The 18,721-nt window shown below is 45.5% G+C and overlaps 2 protein-coding genes across 2 annotated transcripts in view; one reads left to right on the forward strand and one right to left on the reverse strand.

Moving 5' to 3' along the window:
• Nucleotides 1-515: 515 nt before the first annotated feature.
• T265_10531 (hypothetical protein) overlaps nucleotides 516-18,721 on the reverse strand; it is a gene marked incomplete at both ends in the record, with an annotated part of 41,552 nt that continues 23,346 nt past the window's right edge. Inside the window, 4 exons of the mRNA XM_009176925.1 lie at nucleotides 516-656; nucleotides 3,728-3,812; nucleotides 5,547-5,617; nucleotides 7,139-7,211. Of these exons, the coding sequence (XP_009175189.1) occupies nucleotides 580-656; nucleotides 3,728-3,812; nucleotides 5,547-5,617; nucleotides 7,139-7,211 (306 nt within the window). The remainder of the gene's footprint in view (nucleotides 657-3,727; nucleotides 3,813-5,546; nucleotides 5,618-7,138; nucleotides 7,212-18,721) is intronic.
• T265_10530 (hypothetical protein) lies at nucleotides 7,694-13,308 on the forward strand (the record flags this gene model as incomplete). The annotated part of the gene is made up of 2 exons (XM_009176926.1): nucleotides 7,694-7,971; nucleotides 13,197-13,308. 2 exons carry the CDS (start codon nucleotides 7,694-7,696, stop codon nucleotides 13,306-13,308), a joined length of 390 nt encoding a protein of 129 aa, XP_009175190.1.

Raw genomic sequence — 18,721 nt, forward strand, 5'->3', positions numbered from 1 at the left:
AGCATGGAACGCCCGAAGTTGTTGGTAATGTGATGAAATATCGGTAGCTCGGGTGAGTTTATTGATTGTTGATCCGTTCGCCCAGCTTGGCAATTGGTTTGCAAGCCAAGCTCTAGTCATGATGAACGGCACTCCTCAATGGTACTTCTATGACTGGCTGTTACGGAAAAAATCCAAACTGATACACTAAGAGGAACTTCCAACAACGGACACTGAGACCATCGGTAGTTTAAGGACCGCAGGAGTTGCGAATTTCAACTTTTGGGTTGTCTCTATGGTGGTGTGACCAACGAAACAACCATATTGCTTGTTCCACTCGAATGACATGAGTTCAACTAGTAACATGACAATGAAGAAGTGAGTTAGAGCGGGAAGTCGCTGTTTTACCCAGAAGCCATCGCATACTCGATAGTGTATAACTTCCCAAATAGTCAACGGAGTTTCCTACAACCTTGTCATGAACTGGTGTCATCTAGCACCGTTGACCCGCATCTCGGAAGTAGAAAAAACTCACACAAAAATCATTTTTTTCGTGTTTTTAAAGCGATGATATATTCAACTACTGTAAAAAGACTGATGTCAGCTCTTGGTTTCCGGTGGTTTGGTTGCAGTTGGATCGTTGTCTCCGTAGGCTAGACCCTCACGAAGATTTAGTTCTAATCATGAAAGAAACGCATAAATTATTCGGTTATGTAGGTAAACAAAGTCCAACTTAAACCAAAGATTTCATTGAAGGTAGAGCAAGTTACAGAAGAAAGAAGCCTGGAAACACGACGGAAGTTTTGTGGTGTAAATTGTATCGGACTGCAACGCATCGATCGCATAAATCAAGCTGACATCGTCCAAATTGGTGACTTTGGTACCAAATCGGCCAGTGGCTTTCCCAGTAGCTAACAAAAAAACCATATTGTTCCTGCTGTTTTTGTCCACAACCGCGCAGTTTCGTCACTCCTTGTATTCGCCGATATATGAGATTTCCTATTAGTCAGTTTTTGGTTCGGACCTGTCAGGCAGGCACATCAAATGTTTTCGTGAACAGATCATCCATTACTAAGTTCAGTGCACTTATTTGTCATTTAGCGCAACTGTCTTTGGCATCTAAATCCAAGGACGCAGAAAAGTTGGTTTTTTCGTTACTTTCTGAGTGTCAGCTCGCGTCACCATGCACTTACGAACTCACGGGAAGTATATAGCCAAAACAATCGATGAGCACACATCCGAAAGCGTAGAAAAGGTGTGATCTAATCGATGAGAAGGCGGAGAATGTTGTAGTGTACAATGCAGCAATTTCCAACTCAATCACTAGTGCTTCATACGCGTCACTCCATATAGCACTTTGGTTACAAAGGAATGCGGAGCAGCGCCGATGAGTTGAATTCAACTAGACGAGCCAACTAATTCAGGTTGACGTCTGTACAGACCGAAGACACCCAATTCATCTAAACAACAGATTTAGCCACTCCCAAAGATCCCTTGTCGCTGGAATATACACACCGGGTTGTTGAAACCAGTGAATTTCAACACACAGCCAGATGAAGCAACAAAAAACTTCGTGTGAGAGCGAAGTTACGCGTCGAACATGTTGGTGACACCTTCTGCGTTATGCGACAGCGTCAAACTAAAGAAAGGGTGGGGCGAGATGGCCCAGTGGTTAGGGCGATAATTTACCGACCGGAAGGGCCGTGGCTCGAACCCGACCCCGAAATGTCGACTGCTCCAGGCTCAACCTGGAAGGACCTCGGTCGATATGCTTCCTTAGGGTGGTGTGACAACTAGACACCGAAAAGGTACTACAGCTGAACGATAAATAGTACTCATCATTATCATGCAATGAAGTAATGGCCAACGGCTGCCTGAGTCGAGAGGTAGACACAGAAAAGGCTCCTCAAAGGGGTAAAACCAGCCACGCATCGTCGCTGATTGAACTAAATCATCAATGAATCGGCATGGTCCGCAAAACATGGCGCCTGACTGCCGCGACAAAACCGCGCAAAATCACATTTGGATAAAGTAAACACGGAGCAAACGAGCGACTCAACGTTAGGAAAACGCAGGCAACAATAACTAAGAGATAAACTGACTCGCTTGACGAAAAATCCACTGCTCATCCAACATAGTGACATGCATGCACNCTAACTGTCTTTGTGCCTCAGTTTTCCCTACAGTGGTAAGCGGGTACCGTGAGAATGGAGAAAAACCGACAATTCTTGTATCTGCTTGAAAACATATATTCATCTTTGGACGCAACACATTGCTCGCTAGGTGGCTAAAATCTCCTCGACAGTCAACGATCGGTTTCGCCTTCTTGTGGCTCATCCTCATTATCATCGACAGCATGACATCAGTGTTCAACACCAATGCTTCACTGCCGTACAACCATGGTTTGTTTGAAAGTGTAGCGGACCGACTACAAGTCAGTTCCTGTTTAGTACGCACGGAACGATTCATATTTTATACACACATCAAACTTTCCTATATATAGGAAGCGACAACACAGTCAACACGCAGAGACTCGCGCGCGCGCAGGGAGCAGGAAGTCAACCTCTCCACAAGTCCACGGACAATCATGGAACACGTGTAGCAGCCAAACTGCGGAGAAAACACGTTACCGCCTGTTTACGCCACTCTGAGTTGGGCATGGAAAACAGCACTCTCTTCGGCAAACGATGGTTCGGCATACGTAACACATATCCCAACCAACGCAGCTTCTGGTGCCGGACACATTCTTCAATGGAAGTACCCATTACACCACCGAAAACGCGCTTTCTAATTGCCTCGTTACGGATTCGCCGAACCCCAATGCCCTCAAGCGCACATTAATTTCATTTTGACAGCAGACTCAACTGGATACAGTTGAATCTCTCGTTTATGATGGATGGCCTTTTATGCCACGCGCGAGAAATTAAGCTAAACTTAGTTGAGTCTGCCATCAAAACAAAATTCATATGCAATCGAGAGTTCTGCTTCACTTTGTGTGAGGTTACGGGAATGTACCAGTCTACATAGGAAACCTGACTCAAGTATCATGCAGATAACTTGTGGAGACTTACTGAGCACACCTAAAACGAGAGTAAAATCAAACGGATGTTGCATTTGCACCATCTGGCACCTGGTGGCGAAAGTCTCTCGGTCCCGATCGGTGCAGACTCTGAGGCCAGTATAAGTAAACAACACTCGCAGAGTGTAAAGCATGCTCGTTCACGAGCTCGCCACTGATTCGGGGAAACACTACACCCAGCGAACCTCGCAATCCGGTAAGATCAGGCATCCGTGTCGTAAACCCGGAAGTTGGCCTTCGATAGGTTTCTGGAAACTCTCATTTCATTAAATGTGATCACTGAGTTTTTATCAGTGTTCAAACACTCTTCCTGGATGCCGTCCTCAGTACTGCATTGGCTGTTCGAATTCGCCTGACTGTGATTGGTTCACCTCCTGATTGGTTAGTTGGTAGCCTGTGTTAGCCGACCGTTGTTTGTCTACATTAATGACTAAAATAAATGAAGCCTGCTGGATGAATGAACTTCACTCGTACACCATGAAATACTGATATGACTGGCTTTGAACCGGATTTGGACAGTCATTGATTGATCGTGTTGCCTTGTAACTTGTTGCAGAACCTGCGCGCATACATCCAGAACGAAAGAAAAACATAAACGGCTTTCAAGATGAGGCGAATTCCGGATGGTAGCAACGGCCTCCCCGACACAACACTAAAGACCAAACTCACTGAACCGGTTGTCCTTTTCATTGTATTCCATTTGGATAACAGTGGTCCGTAGGAGCATTTCGACGTCTTCGCCGTATTTCAAGAGCTGACAAAGTCGGAAAAGAGTAGGACAGCTGTAGGTTTAAATAAGTTAAAAGTCTCGTAGAACCAAATGATTGCAAATAGAACAGTTTAGGTCCTGTTTCCGACATTAGGAAATCCTCTGTGGTTAACTGTGGGTTGCAGCCTACCTCTCCATGAGTAGATGCAATTTTAAACCACAAAGGATTGCGTCCAGGCACAGTAGGGTTGAACAAATTCACAGGATAACACTTAAAACGTTTTTTCTGTTCTCCGTTTGGTTTTTGCCACAGCAACCTTAGTGGTCCTGGTTTTGTTGACCGGTCCGGTCGGCAAAAAGAAGAATGTCTCATTTGTAAATTGAGTTGATGACGGGAGACCATTCAATGAATCCTAGCTGTATTTCTCACTCATGTTGAAGAGTCTCCAGCAACCGCATATGTGCCAGGGGGAATCCCGCACCGAAACCGCTTCACCACTTGCATTTGGAGCTGCTACGGCCAAGAAGCCTATCCCGCATGTGATTGGCCAAAACATCGGGCCGCTTGCCGGTCCAGCATCAAGGCGGGCCCTGATTGGTCGAAATTCTGGACTTATCAACCTGTCTGCCGAATGCTGGTTGGCAATGGAGCGTCCAGAAGGCGGCAGAAAGTACACAATGTGACAGTGTAACAGGCAAACGTCTTCACAGTTTCTTCGATTAAGCTGTACATTACGATAAACACAGTGTCCCACAAGAACGCCTGTTCACAACGTTACTGCTTAAAGTTGCATTTTTAAACGTACATCTGGCCAGTGTGTTCTCAATAACCACACATGTATGAAATTGGTTCATACAATTTAAAAAGAAATTACATGATCTTGTGTTGTAAACAGGCGTTAATCACAAAGTACGCCAGACTCTGAAGTCAAGTGGGAAATACGGTTTATGGGATTCGGGGGACTAGAAGGGCGAAACAGGTAGTGGATGGTCTAAACCATTCCACAGACCGCATATTGAGAAAACTATTTGTGCATCTTGAATATTGTCAAAGCTAAAACAAGAAACGACCTCGAAGCAGCACATCGGTAGAAGTACACTATAAACAGGAGATGCAGTCGTTGAGACTCGGGCGAATGGCGACACGGCAGAGGATATATGGGGGGTGGGGAACGATATAAACCATCAAACTTTTCCGCTTTACTAACATGCGGACTTTATTCATTCCGACGCGGCTCTTATTTTGAGGATTTCAACGAAAGATCCAAGCTCGCTTGCGCAGGTTGAGTAAGCAGGCGCGTTCTAATGCAGGATTAAATAAGTGGCAAAGCAGGCCTCCAATTTACTGACTTTGCGGCAGTTTACCTTCACTTTGTCCGACTAAGCTCCTTCACGTTTCTATATAATGCACTCGTGGTGGAGGTTTCTTAGACAAACACATCATGCGGTAGGACAGTGAGGCATCACCATTCAGTATTGATGTTGCGGCAACTGAGGATAGCGAAGATGGTGAAACCAGTTGGTAGTATTAGAGTACCAGTTCGTTGATGTACGGACCGACATATCACGCTGTTTCGGCATGGTATGAACCGCATAAGGAACCGGTCACAAAACTCAAGAAGGACCTAAACGCGACCAGAGGGAAGTGAGGTATTTGATAAGCTCGATGGGTCACGTCTTTGTCGTTAAAAAAAGGTTACGCGTACTCAGTCGGTGGTTATTCAAAAGTAGATCGGAGCACTTCCATGAAATCAGAAAAACCCGACCCTTTACACTTACTTCTTCTATTTTCTGCGAATCGGTCACAGCTTGGTTTGCACGGAACTCCGCTCGAATACGTTCTTTGGCAGCTGTTAAAACCATACGCAATAAAGATCAAATATTTTATCTAACAAGGAGTAAGGAACCTGAATTTCGCATTGTGAATATTCGCATGTTAAAGTGCGGCAAACAACAAATCCTCAACAGCTGAAACCATGCGCGCGCCCAATTTAGTGCCGATCTCACACAAGCGTCGGACATTCGCACGACACCTATTGAAAGTGAAACTCAGTGCTATGTTGGGTCAAGTGATGCTGCCAACCAGGTAATCGATTTGAATAGATTGCTGAACAAAAGACAGGTATTTAGGCATTCTTTGATACACTATTTTAATATAAGCACACATATCCCCAGGTAAGGCATTCGAACTTGCCAGAAACGTGGCTGCATTCGCTTGGTCGATGAACAAGACGTATCCATTCCCATTCCCGCGCTCAGTGTGCCTCACCATGTGTGAAAGTCTAGCAGTATCCTAGATTGGGGATCATCGTGTATGCGACCACGTGAATATGTAGTTACCCTTGCCTAATGGTGATGTAGAAATAACTAGAAACAGAGGGGTAGCTAATTTTTAGGTCTACCGATTGCTAATTACCGGTTTCCTGTTGAGAACGGTGATTGGTTACGATCAATAACCTGATTGATCACGTGTCCCCAAACGCAAAGTCTCCTCACACATGGAAGCTACCCACATACTGCCCATCATTCGTGACAGTATGGAAGACAGAAACTGGGTTGACACTATACATTCGACGGGCAGAGTTCATGGCCACCTTTCTGTTTGACCCTTACTTGGGGCTCATCAGGTAGGCACGTAATCATAAACGAGAAAAAAATCGTTCAGCTGCAGCACCCTTTCGGTGCTTAACTGCCATGCCACCCGAAGGTTGCACGAGGGCTGGGATACCATCAGGTTGCCCAAGCCCAGACAGGGGAAGTCGAGAGGCGGATGTCGGGTTCGAACCACGAACCTTCCAGTCAGTAAATTCGCGCGCTACCTACTTGGGCCATCTCGCCCCCAATAAATGAGAGATTCACCTGAATCTCCCGTTAAAACTAAACTGATGCGCAAATCAGTGTATTTAGCGAATCGTCTATTGTCGTTGGGTTAAGAGCACCGGGATTCGAAGGTTACCCCGATTTTATCTACACCAGATGGGTTATTCCACAGGATGGACAGTTGAACCAATCAAAGTTGCATACCGATCACGTGTACTAAACATCGAGGATTTAGCCCATATTCCTAAATTCTAATAAGCAACGTTCAACAAATTGGGGTTTGACTGTGCTCTGGTCACTATGTCGCGCATTACAATAAACTAGAGGCATCAATTTTCATGCAGATCACCAGCCATTTGTGAAAATCAGAGAGAACCGAGCCTAAACATCGCGTGAATGGTCACATGAGTCCATCCGGGGGCGGGCAAAACAAACGAGTCAATGAAGCTACTCAATGGACTGCTTCACGTGAAACAGAACTGCCTGTTGGTCTGTTCACACACAGTGCAAAGAGTTAGGAAACGGGTTTTCCGAAAACCAGTAGTATTCACCTTGCAAAGTTGACTCGTCGCCATGAAAGACAACACGGCAAGTGCGATGCAAATCAGCCAGAAGTTTCAGTGCCTGAGAAGAAAAAATCAGTAAAAGGGGGAAATCAATCGCATTTTCCACATGATGGAACACCATTTTTAGATCCCTTACGAGAAAGACACTATTAAGACTGACAGAATGAGGTGAAATTATTGATTCAAAAGGTGAATACAGACGGCGAATATAGAGGGAAAAATCACACTTGGCAACAGACGAAATATTGACTTACGCGGGAGCGCTGCATCGCTGCACATCAAGACACCTATCAAAAGAAGGAAAGTAGAATTAAAGCACAATGCGCGGGGGAAAAGACTTCTAAAAAAGACCACGGGCGAAAGGTCTCTTCGTAGTTTATTACCATTTTTAGAAGTAAATCAGCGAGAAGAGAGCGGCTGGTCGTTCAAACATGTAATGAGAAAAAAAGATAGTCGTTCAGCCTTTTCCGGTGCGTAGTTGCCATACCATCCGAAGGAAGCACAAGGGCTGAGATAAACCACCGACTATCTCATTCAAACATGTGGGAAGGATGCAATTTGCCAAACCGTAGTCGGCCAACCAATACGTCGATGAATTTAAATCCGGGAGCTGTGATACAAACTGTGAGCTCCCACCTCGATCGTTGTGAGTGGCGAGAAATACAGCCGAAACTTCGAATGACTACTACGGTTCTTGACAGAGAGAACAGACTGTCCACTGTTGCAGCTGAAGACGGCGGACATCAGAGCTACCATCACACCCACTACTACAAACTGACACAGAGACAACCGATCCGGCCAAGCCCAGCACTGCTACGGTGAAAACGCAGACTGTCGTTGTGTGCTCCACAGAGATCGTCAACGAACAATAAACCGGTGCCGCGTCATCTTGTTCGTTTCGGATAAACCGGATTATTTGTCGAACCGTCGAACCAAGAAAAAGTTAGCATTAGCTCGATAGTAGTGAAATCGACAGGCAGTAGTAGGACAGCTATGTTAAAATTTCATAGTACTCCGTGGTTGGTATGTGCCCTAAGCTGTTCATCGACGAGTGACAACCACCAAACACGTGACAGTATTCGTTGAACCGTATTCTCAACCTCCCGACGTGGGGTGCCAGTCAATAAGACAAGCAAAAGTGACGTACTGTGAACCATGGCCGACTATATCGGCAGTCGTAGCGTGTCTAACAAAGTCTGGTTCCCGCGACTGATCAACTCGCAACTTGCATGACAGATATGAATACGTATGGGACAGAGAAGGTTGGAAAATCAAGGCATTTTAAGAAATATACTGGGGATGGTAATTGTGGGCGCTCAGTTCAAAGTTTGCACGAGTTCTTGTGGAACAAAGGCGTACCACCACTGGTCAAGCTATAAATGGGGGCTAACGTCACATACAGAGTGCGGGGCAGCCGATAAAAGGTCCCATTGTAATAGGGCTACCTACCCGGTCAAAACCGATGGCGCTTTAGCTAGATCCATGATTTCCACAGAATTAGAGATAGACGAAAACGTTCGCATATATCTTCAGATAAGCGCCTCCGAGTACATAGGACATACATACGATGATCACATGAAAACGCGAAACAATACCATAATTGTTGACAATTTGTCGTCCAGCTGCGAAGAACTGAACTCAACTAAATGCAGATACAGTGCAATCCTCCGATCTTTTAAAAATCTATTCAAATATCTCTCCTTGCTTATAACGAAGATTAATGCAGGTTCCTTTCTTGTACACCAAACAAACCACCTGCTTTGGTTTCAGACTAAATACAACGCGGATCGAATGGTCTTTCGGCATAGTACTTGATTTATAAACTCTGTGGTGTTGGATACAGTCGCATGAACAGATTTGAGTAGTATTAGTATTAGTAGTCGTTTTTTTCTATTTTTTCTGGGGAACCCTCTAAATATGTATACTGACCGGTCCAGGTGTGCTCTCGGTAGCTACTTCGAAGTTTCGTTTCATTTCCATTCTCACATGAAAAGAACATTCGGGAGGTTGAGCTCTTGCCCAGCAGAGATGCTGACGTTTAGACGGGTTGATTTGCGGACATTCAATGTCCATCGAATACGACACAGTTGTTTGATATAACTGGTAAATCATTGACAACTCGTTCGCATACAGCGCATTGCTCAATGGCTGTTACAAGCAAATTGTACCCTAGTTTATTAATGAGTGCATCAGAATGAAATCCAGTGAAGATGTCGCCGGCATCGCGTCTGTTGGCAAACCAACTGCATCAGGATAGAAGTACGGTTCAAACGAGAGCAAGTTAAACGTGTTCTCCCCGACATCACTTCGTATCATTCTAATTCACATATCCATGAGTAAGCTAGGGAGCGATACGCTCATAACAGTCAGTGAGCAATACTCATCATGTTCAACAACTATATCGGGTTCTACGAAGCATTGAATCTCCCTTACTCAACGCCAGCTTCTGAATCAAGCAGGAGCTTAACTTCTACGATATTCTTGGCATTGAAAAAAAGGATAAAACAATACAGAGTGCACATCGGAGACATACTGTACCGGTCGGTATACACATTTAGAGAGGGAAAAAAATCCCATCAGTTCCAAGTGAGTGGGTCAATTAAAATATGCTCACTTAACTGGTCCCAACAGCACAAGCTCTTCAAAACCAAGTGTCATGGTTACGGCTATCCGATGTGGTTTATACATGGAATAATGGGGCGCGTGAAAGCAAAGAAGATAGTTTGCCTGGTGCACAAGAAAACAGAATGCGTCAACGTGATGTCTGAATCGATTTTTAGGGAACTGGATACACATGTATGGCCTGTCAGCTTTGATCGAGCTTCAGATTATCTCTACGGTGAGGTCACCGCTGGAAGACAAATTGCCAAAAATTGTTGTGCTGTTTCGCATGCTCACTTCGATCGTTCTACGTTGGCTGTACGGGCGGGTGTTCATCTAAAAGGATACGCGATTTATGGGTGTTGGACCACAGGACACCATGGAATATTTTGCATCCTTCGTAAGTTACTTGGAATTTGTGAGTAGTAAGAAAAATTCAAAGTTCCAGTTGAGCACAGGGTTCTTTTGTACGTGATATCGTGAATCTTCTACCATCACTTGCACTCTTTTTTGAGGCGAAGTCCCCACTTCTGAGTTCTATTCAATCATAAGTAATCTAGACTCACGACAGATAGACACTCGAGAAGATGAACAAATTTTTAGTTCCACCTTAGGGAAATCCCCATGGGCACTGACATATTGACCAAGGCTCACAGGCGAATGGGTTTGGCGAGTCCCACCGAGTGCACTGGGAAAAAACACACTGAATCAAATGACTTGTGCGCATATCTAGCCTTCGAAGACGGGACAACTGCATCCCTCTCGACAATGAGGATGCTGAATTCGTGCTGAACGAGGCAGTCTATTCGGATATAAAACGAAGAGACAAGACACCGTCCGCGATTGCTTAAATGGTTGCAATTTCCGGTACGGAGGGCATTGCACATCTATAGGATGGCCTACACTTAACTTGTTCCTCAGGTAGCTAGCACTGCCATCTGGTAAACGAAACACGTCAGTACTTGAAAGTTCGTACTCCCTGCGAGGTGGGGACGAGATCGCTCAAGTGGTTGGAGCGCAGATTCACTGACCGGAAGGTCCGTGGTTCGCACCCGACCTTAGCCTCTCGACTTCCCTGTCTAGGTTTAGGCAACCTGACAGTACACCAGCCCTCGTGCTTCATTTGGGTGATATGGCAGCTGGGCACCGAAAGGCTGATACAGCTGACTGACTGTCTGAATGTCTTCGAGAAGGTCAGTAAGCGTTAGCAACATCTCCTTTCTATAAGGCTGTGCATGCTCTGCCGCGGAAGCAGAAGCTGAACCGTCCACAGCCATCGCGTGTATCGCTCTTTGATACGCCATTCCAAGGTTAATTGGGCCAAGAGCATATCCACGAGTCACTAAACGACACTTGCGCACATCAACCTCAGTGGCTCCAAAGCGTGAACGAATTGCATGTTGGTCCTACCTGCCACAGATTATTTTGGGAGTCGGGTTGGACCTGCGTAACAGAGGCGACAGCCGACATCCTTTTTTCCTCACAGAAGTGATGTTACAGAAACTTTGGGTTTTAAGTGTGGAAACAGTTATGCACTGAAGATAGTTGTTTTGATGCACACAGACCACTGGCTGTGACCGGAACAAGTATATTAGTATTTCTAACCATTATTATGGCTCGTTTTGGGGGCTTCAAGCGGTGTTGGACGTCAACGTAAACGAGCTTGCTTGCTATGGTATTCACACTTATTTACCGCGCAACTTCTCTTAACTTGCTCTTATGATTTGTACGGTTGAAAAAGTCTTTAGAAAAAGCGAATTTGTTGGTGTGTAAGACATACGACCAAGCTAATGCAGTCAATGGCGTGCAATCAGCCAAAAATATCGAAAAAGAGGCTCCCCAAAGACAGTATTGCTGATGTTATGTTCCAAACAGGACCTGGCACCGTTTCGCAAACACCAGTGAACAGACATTGGGAGTTCTTTATCACACGCAAACTTGAACTTTTTAGAGTTAATTCGTACTGGTAAAGTTCCTAGCCCTCATAACATCATACAGTAGATTGTAGCACTGTAAACATTACTGTTATACCTAACCGCAATCTCCACGGCGTCAGAAAGAGCCGTCAGCAGGAACACAACGGCTTTATTGCTAACAAACGAGTGCAAAAGTTACCAGGGCCCTCGCGCTATTTGAATGCCACTTCTCATTGATCCAGGCTATTGCTAAACTGATTGAATGATTGATTGGCCTGAGTTCTTGCTGGCTTTCCCAGTGAGGTTTTGGTGGAGTTTGGAGTTCGGGAATTCTGGGATGCTTTTCAGGAAGCTGACAGTTATCATTGATAGACGGAAGACGTCAGCTCGCCGCCACTGTTGACCTAAATTGGAAAAACCCGCTCCCACTTTACCTTGAGGGTGATTGGATGCTTACCCAGGAAAACCACCCATATAAATAACGTTATTAACCGTGACAATTAGCTCATATAGTTTAGCCCCCGTCATACCCAGTGTTGCAGTATTCTCTTAAACCACAAGATTGTGAAGCACAAACCTAATCGGGTTGCCAAGAGCTACTCCGTGAGTTCCCATCAGATAGATCGACGGTTTTCCAACACTGCTCATGTGCCCTTCTTTCAGAAGCATTTATTGTTCAATACTGCCGGGGACTGTCTCGTCAAACTGACTACTAAGGCATCAAAGACTGGAATTTACTGAGGATTTCACTTTGTATCTCTTCCATTGGCGGAATGATCCCCAGGTCCTCCCTCAACTACCTTTCTAGAGGACGGTACTGACAGTAGATTCCCCGATCGTGTTATGCGTTGGATGCCTCAATCACTGTCGTTTAGTTCCAAAAGAACATCCAAGTCGGACGACACAGGGTACGAAAGCCTACCGCAAAAGCCTACACCATCTTTAGTCTAGGATTCCTTAGTAATCGTCGTTTGAGCGACCCGTGTGAACTGTCGTCACGTGCTGAAATGACAAATGACGATTTCGAGCCGCTTCGAAGTTGTGGGGAACGTCTTAGAGGATAGTTCCGTGGTCACTTTCATCTATTGTAACTCCATTCAAAATATTACCAACGTCTGAGTCATTGACTTGTGACGGCTTCTAAACGATTTTTGACTAGTTTGTAGCGGTTAACTTTTATTGGTCTAGAGAATCATGATGGAAATCGACTCGGTAAACCTGTACGAGCTGTCACGTGATCAAAGTTAAAATGAGCAACCCGGGAGAGGAACGACAACCTTTCATCGGTAACTGATTGTCACTGACCCGTATTTAGTGAACGTCATGTCACATGATGTGTGATAATGAGAAACAATTATGGTCAACGCGTGGTTGAAGGAATTGCTTCCCGATGATAGTATGACAAGGGTCATTTTCGGACCGACTACCGACAGGAGCTTCTACAGGGCTCATTCGATCAATATGAATGTTGTTCGCGATCCGCAACAGTTCAAATAGGTCTCATTAAGTTGTTTTTTTCCTTCGAGACTAGAAGCGATCAGCGAATTGCAAGCGGACACGACGTTCCAGAACAGCAGTGATCGAGCTGGACAACCATACATGACAAACAGAGATGCTTACTGTGGTCTAGTCCAGTAAAGTACATTCAGTCCCGAAGCTGAGGGCGATCTTAACAACCCACAACCCCCAAACTACCGCTCGAAGAGTGAGACGTAACAAATCAGGCATTGGATTGTAAGAGGTCCGTTCAGTTCCGAGGCTGAGGGCGATCTTAACAACCCACAATCCCCAAACTACCGCTCGAAGAGTGAAACGTAACAAATCAGGCATTGGATTGTAAGAACAAGCTGAATATTGTAAGTTTGTTTTCAAGACATAACACGTCAATGATAGAAAGTAGGATCTAGGAAGCAGTTCCTTGGTGGTCTGTTCGACGAAGTCCAGACATTGAAAGCTACCAATACGAAAAGGACTACCGGATTGATTGGCAGATGACAGTGCATTTACGTCGGATGATGTGGATGGCGTGAATGTCCAGGTATGGATAGACAAAGAACAATGAGGCTAGTGATACCTCTCGGTTGTCAAAGCCGAAGGGCATTTATTTTCGGCATCGCATCAAGTTCCTCCGAGTAGTGTACTCAACTTTGAAGTTCAGCCCAACAAGATACTTGGACCTTCTGAACGGCCAGCTACGCCCACTTTTGCCCCCTGGCCTGTTGAGCTGGATTGACAATCAGAAGAGCGATCGTAACCCTTAACTGTTACAAAGCCATCGGTCTTCAACGACTTCCACAAATGGTGGCGACACGCTAGCACGAGAATCAACCACTGCGTAATCCCAGATCTGGTCTGACGAAAAGAATCATCATCCTAGAGTAAATCGAGTAACCTGCCATGCACTGATTTTCAACACAGTGCCGAAACTTCCGCCTTCCGGAATCATCCACAGGTGGCTGGATTGAGGAAAAAACGGAAGAAAAACCAGCCAGGTTTTTCTTTGGTCAATGTTCTACCATTCGTGAGATTCTAGAATACCCTCACGCCTATAAGCGACCGATACCCAGAGTCTTTCCAGACATACCTGCGGCTTTCAATTGGATTGAAAATAGCCCCATGAAAATGTTCACATAAATATAGAGCACTGGACAGGTATATCACGGAGCTTAAGGCATTGTACGAATAAAGCATACAGCAACCTATTAACCCCATCCATTATCATCAATGGTGTGCATGCAGTTGTCCTGTTTCCCCGTTCTTTTTCGGCCTTCTTGACGATGGTGACATTTCGGGGCGCTGGATAAGAATAACGTAGTTGAAGTTTCGCAGATGACTAGATGATGACTTGCTAGACCTACTGAGAGTGGATGCTGTACGATTCATCACGTGGTTTGCACCCTCAAATCAATTTTCCGGGGCTGAACAACATCTTTGTTCACTACCAAATCGGAAGCAGGGGTGATAAACCAGGAGAAGTAAGTAGTCACGTGCATGCCGGAATTTGTATTACTGGTGACAAGGTTGCACTACGTATCTACAAGGAAAGTTTAGCATCCAGCAAGTTCGAAGTTCCACTTGATCTGAGGCTTTCCCGGCCGAAACAGTGCGGGCAGTACTGTGAAAGTCGGCCTGATCAAAACACAGACACGAACAAGTGTCACTTTATTTTGTAAAAAACAGTATTTACACAGTACTGTTATTAGTTGTGCGACAAGGATCACTGAAATCTCCTCCACTCGGGCACGTTCAACGTCCAGTTGATCATCCATTACATCGAATAACTGTTATTATAAATCGTAAGAAACCCAGGTGGTCGGCCTATGACGTGACGAAAAGGAATGAAGAGACAGACGGCCTGTGGTACGTTCATTTCAACTTCCCGTTCAAGGACTGCAGGATGCTGAATCTATATGGCTGGAAACGTCCGATGATATCGGGCGTGAGTAGTTTGCACTGCGTTAACCCCTCCCCCCCAAAAAAAGCATTCAAAACAGCAGAAAATGCAAACTCAGCGTGCGGCAAAGTACAGGGAAACTTTTATTGCTGTCCCATTCCCCTAGTGGTGTTAATCACTCTGAACCGAACCAGCAAAACTCCTCCGACACGAGGATAATTCCCGTCTACCAAGTGCGTCTCAAAAAGGCTGTCTTCAGCGTAAACCTAGTCAATCAGAGACAAACCCGTCACAAACTATGACAGCGCCCATACCGTCTTCACGATGATAGTCACGTGAGTAGAACACCTTTAAATGAATCGATCGATAAATGGATATTGTCGTAATGCAAACGTATGCCCACTAGCAGATGGTAAAACGAAAACGTGGAACCCTGCTGTGAGTAGGCGGACCGAAGAATAGCTTACCACCTTCCATTTGTGTATGCGTAATATAACGTTGCGAAGATTGTGAATAGAATAAGCACGTAAGGACAGGAGTGGGACCATTCAAGCGAGAACGGCGTGGATAGTACTGATCGTACTCTCAAACGAGGCCGTACACATATTATTGCAATTCTTGCTTTTTCTACCTATCTACCTGCGTCCATTTGACCTGAATGGAGGCTATTTTCCAAGCGATTTTACGAGATTCGACCCCATAAGGTCAATCGAATAGGCCTACTGAAAACTATGAACGCCTTGTAAGACGATGGCTAAGAGTGGTGGAGACTTATAGACCTGGGATTTCCTTAAGTATTCGATGTGAACATTACATGCAATACATAGTGGGCGTGGTACTCTATCGGCTTATGAGTAACTAAGCTCAAAATATGCGCCAATAAACAGCGAATGCGATCGATCCACAATCTGGTGCACTCAATACGGCAGGACGCCTCCCATTACACACACATACACACACACACACCTCCCATTACAGTTTGCACACATACAAAAAAAGTTGCCGAATGAATGAAAACCCAGAAGGGAAATACAAAGTTTACCAGCGTATTGCCGGTAACAGTAGATGATAAAATTCGCAAACAAGATTTAGTGCGGGACGCAGCGATGTTTCGTTCACACAACAACTGATAACACGTGACTGTCCATTTTGGAAATAAACAAAACTGGTGTCCCCACCCACAGTGAGCTCGACGTAGCTCAGTGGTTACGGCGCGAAATTTTCCGCCGGAAGGCCCGTCGTCCTAACCCATCCTCAGTACTTCGGCTGCTCCTGTCCAGAGCAAGCTGGCATCCCTCTTGCTTCCCTCGGGTGGCACGACAACTAGGTACCGACACGGTGTTACACCTGAGCAACTCTTATTGTTATAGTGGTGGACAACTCAATGAACCTATTCGAAGTGGTCTGATGACAGGACCACCGGTACCACACATTCATCAACATTGTCAGCTGTAGGAATCACGTACTCGTCGTACAGTGGTTGTAGCTGCCGCAGTTTCGTTCACCGATGATTTGGGGGGGGGGGTAGGTGCGCATTGGAGGCGGGAGCTGATAAATTGGTGCATAAATCCAGCATTGTCAGTGGGGGGATTGGGAAGGGAGCTATGCATTGAAGGCAATAGCTTGGATGCACGAGCGCCTTTGAGGGCGCGACTGGGTCATATCTGACAATGTCTCTAACTATTGATATGGGAAAACCCCTGAACCCATTTCAGATGGCTCCATCAGTAGCATAAAAACCGGAACAGACCCGAACGCACAAGGGATCAAACGACCTGACTTCCACGCTGACTACAGACTGAGGGATAAGAACGAACTAAGTACCTCGATTGTCATCATCCATAGACCCCTGCCCCGCTCAACCACTTGGCCAAAACCTACAAATCCAGCCCTATCCAGACAAACAAAACTAATTTAGAAAAACAGAGAAGTAATGTTTCCGGACAACTTGGATTCTGAAGAATAAAATCAATTTCACAGCATTAATTGCAAATGGAACAAAAGTACTGATAGAAAATGAGAGATAAAGATCGAGAAGGCCGTATCAGACTGGCATTAGGTAGAGTGCAAGGCTAGTCGGAACGACAGTCAAAACGGCCACCACATTGAAGCAAGGTGCAATTGGCAAGTCGGATTGGTACCATGTGATAATCGACGAATGGGGCTTGGCAGAAAAGGCCGTTTTGATGCACAGTGCTGGCGCAACGCCAGGACTGTTCTGCATGCTTCGAGCACTAAAATCGAGGAAGAGGCACGTGCAAAGAGCTTGGGTATATTAAAGTCCCCGAAGACAAGATGGAATGGGTCGGGAAAAAGTGATGCAAGTTGCTTGTAACCTTTGGTAGTACTCTCCATCTGCTCTAAACAAAACCCTATGAAATCTGTGAAAATGTGGCAATGTGTGGTGCACCTAAACTATCTTCAAACGTATCACCGGCTTGTGCAGGTGCAGAACCCATCAACTAGCCTTCTACTATCACTGTGCACTCAAATACAGCACACTGTAACAAGTAACAGGTCCTTATAAGTATTATTACTCTGCTGTACACTGACGGGAAAACCTCCAACAACCCGTCTCACCATCCCACCTCACTGCCTCACCTGGTTTAGCCTGCCTGTAGAAGCAATGTCTAGCGCTGAGACCGAAGCACAGATGACAAGTTGATAATACTGAACGACCAAAGGAGGTGCTGTTACCTCTGACAACAGTTCAAGTAAGATCCCTCAGGAATAGTTGTGGACTTGGATCGATACGATCATGTCCAATATAATGCAGTTCGATCTCAATTCAGTACATGGCATTCATTGTCAGAAAAGAAATCGGATCTCGGTCAGGCATCCAACTGTCATTAATAATAATTAATAATTATAATAATCGAAAGGCACCCTTTCGGTGCCTAACTGCCATGCCACCCGAAGTTTGCAAGAGGGCCGGGATACAGCCAGGTCGCCCAAGCCTAGACAAGGGAAGTCGAGAGACAGAGGTCGGGTTCGAACAACGGACCTTCCAGTCGGTAAATCCGAGCTCTAACCACTTGAGCCATCATCATTGACAGCATGACATCAGAGTCCAACACCGATGCTTCACTACCGTACAACTATGATTTATTTGAAAGCCTTATTGTCAAGAGGAGAGTAAAGGTGGACGGGGGAGGGACTTAGTGCTAGCTTAACACAATCATTCCGAGGTGCCTACACCTCCAGACATTCACTCAGACAATCTGGATAGAAACTGACAACAAAACGCCACTGACATCGGTTGGCAGCCATATCTTGTAGTGTCCCCAACCAGGCATAGTGAAGATCACGCGGTCCCCATCCTGGAAGGCGAGTAGCACCGACAGCACCCAAGCGTTTCGTGATCTCCTTCGTACCCCTCTGCCAAGTCAAGGGTTGGCCACCTCTCTTTTTACACCACTTTGAACTGGGCATGGAAAACAGCAGACAACTCCGCAGATTACGCAGAAGCCATTCACCATAAAATGAGTAAATAGTCAGCTAGAATGTTGTTCGACTAGCACATTCGTCTTAAGGAAAAAGAATGATGGCATTGCAAAACATATCAACGCAAAGGGCGAGATGGCTCAGTGGTTAAGAGCGCGAATTTACTGACCGGAAGCTCCGTGGTTCGAACCCGACCTCTGTCGCTCGACTTCC

The sequence above is a fragment of the Opisthorchis viverrini genome (genome assembly GCF_000715545.1).
Source record: "Opisthorchis viverrini unplaced genomic scaffold opera_v5_374, whole genome shotgun sequence".
Taxonomy (NCBI): Eukaryota; Metazoa; Platyhelminthes; class Trematoda; order Opisthorchiida; family Opisthorchiidae; genus Opisthorchis; species Opisthorchis viverrini.